We start from the raw sequence: 5,713 nt of genomic DNA, 5'->3' as shown, positions 1-5,713 counted from the left end.
AAGGGGGTTAATTAGATTTTTCTCTTCATTGTAATGGCTTTTACTAATAACAGGGGTTTCACATCTAGATCATATACATGAGAGGATTATTATTGTTTTCTTTAATTGAATATATAAATAAGCCAATTTTGGCTATATAAAATTTTTCTAAAGCCATGATATCAGCTTCACGAGTGGTGGAAGACGAAGGTAGACAAAAAAGAAAAATAAAAATTCGACAGCTTTGAAGAGAGACAAATCTTACAATAAATTATAAATGAAATGTAGTGTGTACATGTGCACCCATGATGATCTTTAGAACTCACAACTTGCTTATTTAGACACTTAAAAGTGGAATCTACTGTGCTTTTGATGTTGAGAGCTAAGAGAAGATTGGTTGAGAAGACCTCTTGTTTTGGCTCAAAGTTTGAGTTGAAACGATGACTTTGTGCCATTTTTCTAATGGTTTCAACCAAAGTTAGGCTACTGCCTTTTGAAATTAGATATATATAAATAATTGAAGAAAGAATCTCAAAAAGCCACTAATTATCTAATCAAAGAGTTGATAAATTATATATATATATACGTTTAGTACATGAAAGATGATAGAAAAAGTTCAAGTTACAATGAATGTAGCATATTCCTAATTAATGAAATAAAGCAAGCATATATAGAGTAGTAAGCTTGCAAAAGTAGAGAAAGTTGATGTCAATTAGTACATCAATCTAATAAAATTATGTAACACAAGTTGTCTCACTTGAGAATTATTCGAAATTGAAGGATAAAATTAAAGAAAGTTAGTCTCTAACTTTGCATTAATCCAATAAAAGCATATCGTTATGCATGCTTGTCTCCACTTACAACTTTATAACAATTAATTAAGTTGAAATTTTATTGAAAATCCTCCATCCCCATTAGATTATGTATTATGAAGTCTTAGTTCTAAACAACTTAACAGCCATTTGTTAGATTGTAATATGTCTTTTAATCTTTCTAGTAATACAATTTTAAGTAAATCTTTCTATTAGAAACTAACATATTAGAAGATCAATTAGCCAAAATAACCATGAACATTTTTAATATTATAAGTTTCCTCCTTTTTAATCGAATCTATAACTCTCATCGACGGATTTTTTTTTTTTCTTTTTTTTTTTTTTTTGTGGTTTTCCTAATCAAACTAGAGGTTACCAAGAACCATACATACCACCAAATAGAGAGTCCAAGAATACACCAACTAGATTAATTAACATGTGAAATAGATAATAAAGATGTTGTACTCAGCGTCATAATACAAATATGAAGTTGAAAATGCCAAAGATTCCCACAGGCATACCAAAAAAAAAAAAAAAAACTGCTTGTCCCAATATGTATATATATTCCTTTAAATGACAATTGGATCTGGCTGCATCGAATTGTAACGTTACTGACATGGTATGATAGCATGACCCTATTATTTTTCTTTGTTAAGAAATTACATGGACAGCAAGTCTAATTGAGTAGGACCACTATTTTCTCGTAAATTGTAATTGAATGACAAAATAGAAGTATATTAATATATTTTACTTCACTTCTTTAAAAATAGGTCCAGACACACATAATATCATATAATTAATTCATAAGATGACAAGAAACATTAGATTTTGCAGAAGAAAATACAAAGAAAGAAACTCAAATCTCTTACTCATTTAGAGTTTACACCTCTCGTTACACAAAGTCGCAAACTAGAAGATGCTCCTTCGGCCAATTGCTACAAATATATATTTCGCCTAGGCATGCACCAAAAAAGCAGAACTAGCTAATCACGCTGCTTCCCAAATTTGTTATAAAAATACTTGGAAAGTTCTCGATCATTTTGTTGTGGTCGATTCTGCTGCAACTCGTTCTTGAAACTTGAATGCAAAGATACACTTGATGATAATGTTCTTGAAAGGAATAATCGAAAAAGACGTCGACGCTATTCATTTAGACACAGATATGTATATCTATTTAATACAATCTTATCACATATACATTCATTTTAAAACTATCCCCAACGGTAATAGTCAGGCAGGGATAAGAGGAAAAAAAATAAATGTATAAATGACGATGATTTTATTAAATAGACGTGTAGATAACGTGGTACTACCCATTTGAGTCATCAAAATCCTTCCCATGATCATGAAAATCTTCTAAGTTTGATGAAAATCTCATAAGGTCCTGTTGGTTTTGCTGCTGGTGATATGATGAGCTGGTGGATGACGATAAGGTTGAAGAAGAATGTGGAGAGAAAGCTTCTTGATTAAAGAGACTTGAAGTGTAATAATTAAAACTAGAATCATCACTTGAAAGAATTTGAGCATATTGAAGCAAGTCGGGATAAGCTTCATGGTGAATTGGAGGAGGAGGGGGATTATTAACCACTGGAGGCCTTACATTTTGGTCATTAAAGGGCTTTGATTTTGAAGAAGAATCTCCACCCATTAAATAGAAAAATTCAGGCATTCCTTGAACTCTTTCAGGGAAATTAAGTTTAGCCTTGGTGCCTTTAAATTTAAGGGCAGCTTTATCATATGCCATGGCTGCATCCTCAGCAGTCTCGAATGTGCCAAGCCACACTCGAGCTGCCTTTTTAGGATCTCGAATTTCAGCTGCCCATTTGCCCCAAGGTCTTTGTCTAACCCCTCTGTAATGTCTCCTCCTTGTTGTTCCTTCACAAAATAAATACATTTATAGGAGATAAAAAAGAGAAACAATAATAAATAGCACATATAATGAACAAATAAATACATTATAAGTGTGGTTTATTTGTGATCCAAATATAACTTTCAGAAAACTAAGATGTAACTTAATATTTTTAATATATATCTAAAAATGTGTTCAATATGATATTCAAATAATGTTTTCAGGACTAATCTTACAGAAAACTTAGAAAATTAACTTTGTTTTCATTTTGTAATTTTATAGTGGAATTTCTAATTATATCTTAAACTACTTTAGAAAACATTTCAACATAATTCATACAAACACATAAGATTTATTGTATGTATGCCTTACTTTGTGAAACAACAATTGTATTTAAATTCTATGAAAAATGATATATGATATGATAATGAATTAAGAAATGGTTAATGTATGAGTATGAAATAGCAAAATTGTTATTTCATGCAAAAGTTAGCAATCTTAATTGTTTGCCATGCACAAGGAAGTGGTTTTAGTGGGACATCAGTGGCCCTAGATTTACTTGACATGCTATGAGAAGTAATTAATTTTAAGTTCCAGAAACAACTTTCGGCAACACTTTCCTTTATTTCTGGGGCCATTTGGCTAAAAAAAATTAAACTAAAAGTAAGTGACGCCCCAAAGCAAGTTATGTTATAAGGTGTTAAATGTTTAAACTTTCCTTTTGGTCATTGAAGATACATTCTATTTTTCTTTCTTCTTTTTCAGCATGCAAGCAGGAATTAGAGAGTTAATTCAAATGAGACATCCATACCCCACATCAATATTACTCAATTTCTAAATCTAATAAAACTCTATCAGATGTAAACTTATTATTATTTTCAAAACTATCAAAGAAATAAAAAAAAAAAAATTTCTAAAGTAGAAACGACGCACTCATCCAATAAAATCTTACGATGTATTCCGTTATTTCTAATTTATCGACCAAACAAATACTATGATATAGCATATGAATTCAATTAGGGAGGATAATGATAATGTGATACATAAATCCTAAGGCGTGTTAAGCAAAATTAATGATATGGGTTGAAATTTTAAAGTTGTAGAAGGCAAACGTAAGATGAGGTTCAAAATTTCTAAGAAACTTGATTGGATTGGAAATAGGAAGATAAGATTTGAATGCCAAAAATGGGATGATTGAAATGGTAGAAAAGTATAGCAGAAGAAATGTTCCAGAAAAAGATTGATAATTTGATACCAAACAAATTAGAAAACATGAAAAACGATTACAATGTGAACATATATAAAAAAATAAAAAATAAAAAATAAAAATACGTGTTATCTTGCAAAAAGATTAAAATGGATAGAGATATCGTGCCTAGAAATGGTACGAACATTTACACTTTAGAGAGAGATGGTTCTTTACGCAAACTTAATTACAATACATTGAACTTGGCTATTGTCATCTGGACATTTGACTCTCTAGTCTTCAATTGAATCTCAACCTAAACATTTAAACAACTTTGACTACACTCATCCTCATAATTCTTTCAATGAAAACAAATATAAAGAAACCCTTTCATGGAGATAGATCACGAGCCAACTTTGACTACACTCATCCCATAACCATTACAAACAACTTTGACATTTTAGGCCTATGTAATTTCTGAAATTCATGCATTATCTATATATATGTCTGTCAAATTAAATTCTGAATTTCATTAACAGTGTTAGCACGTGCATATATTTATCAATGCTAGTGAAAGATAAGAGTGTAATTATATAGAAAATAGTGAGAGTTGTATAAAATACCTTGATCTTGAGCTGGTTGAGGTGGGTCAGGCTCGTCTTTGACAAGAGGTAAATCTGAAGAAGCTGATGGAGGGTTCGACTGCATCATGTTTGACTGGTCGTCGCCGGTGCCAATCACTTGAGTTAGAGCAGAAACCATGGCTGACATATCAGTTTCTGACCAAGAAGATTCATAAGAAGGAAACTGATGATGCTCTTCGAGCTCTTGTTTCTCTTTATCCTCTGATGCTTCCGGTGGAAGTGGGCGCTTTCCATGCCTTCGATCCACCGTTTTATGCTTGTTAAAAATGCAGTAATCGAACAATTATATGGTGAGGATAAACTAGAAGTTGAAGATGGAGGAATTGTGAGGAGAAATATTTGTCAAAAGGGTTTGGAGATTTGAGAATAAGATATCAAAATCAGGAGTGAGATCGAAGAAGAAATGTTGAATTTATAGGAAATTAAGCATAAAAAGAGAGGGTCTAAAAGAGGAAAAATAGGGTTTGGGTGAAAGAGGGTTTTATGAATGGATCGGTTTGAGTTTATCTCCTGTTTTTGGTGGCATGTGATGAAATTTTTGTAGCGACATGCTCAGATTACAGTCTAGTGGATGAGGTTCTCATGCATCCGATTCTTGCTTTGGACATGTGTGAAGGAGGAAATTTAAAATTCAAAAAAAAAAAAAAAAAAAAAAAAAAAAAAAAAAAAAAAAAAAAAAGAAAATGGGAGAAGAATGTATAACTATTCGGTTTATCCTCCATACTTTCTCAAACTTTTTGGTACAAGTGTAAGGAGTGAATTGTTTAGTAGGTGGCACTAAGTAAATAATAATAAGAAATATTTTGATTCTTTCCACATATGTAATTGGGCTCTTTCCAATATGAATTTACTTGAGTTTGGTGGTTTTTATTATATTTAATTAACTCTTTCTTTTTATTATATTAATTCTTCTTTGTCTATATTGGACCTTTTTTTTCTGGAGTAGATCCGTTTTTGTTTATACTTAGTTAAGACCTATTTTTGTATTATAATTTCTTCTTTTTCACTTTAAGTTATAAAAAGAAATACCTTGTAACTTAAAAAAAAAAATATATTTATTGATGATATCTCATATTAGCGGTATCATATATAAACCAATATGTATCATATAAGAATTAAATTTAGCAATTGTAATCATATCAATTATGAAAAAGATAAAAAGAGAAAAAAAAAAATTCACTATGAGGTATTAAACGTATTAATATATGATACTACTCATGTAGTCTTTCTTTGATATTTTAGA

The 5,713-nt window shown here is 30.6% G+C and overlaps 1 protein-coding gene across 1 annotated transcript; it reads right to left on the bottom strand.

Annotated features, from left to right (window-relative positions):
* Nucleotides 1-1,566: 1,566 nt before the first annotated feature.
* Nucleotides 1,567-5,258, bottom strand: LOC116118696 (ethylene-responsive transcription factor ERF113-like). Its single transcript, XM_031404676.1, has 2 exons — nt 4,450-5,258; nt 1,567-2,666 (listed from the first exon to the last, which is right to left on the bottom strand). The coding sequence occupies exons 1-2, from the start codon at nt 4,595-4,597 to the stop codon at nt 2,101-2,103; spliced, it is 714 nt and encodes a 237-aa protein (XP_031260536.1). The 5' UTR covers nt 4,598-5,258; the 3' UTR covers nt 1,567-2,100.
* Nucleotides 5,259-5,713: the final 455 nt, after the last annotated feature.

This window comes from Pistacia vera, unplaced genomic scaffold (genome assembly GCF_008641045.1).
Source record: "Pistacia vera cultivar Batoury unplaced genomic scaffold, PisVer_v2 Contig856, whole genome shotgun sequence".
Taxonomy (NCBI): domain Eukaryota; kingdom Viridiplantae; phylum Streptophyta; class Magnoliopsida; order Sapindales; family Anacardiaceae; genus Pistacia; species Pistacia vera.
Note: the sequence above shows the minus strand (reverse complement) of the source record. Positions and strands in the feature narration are given on the sequence as shown.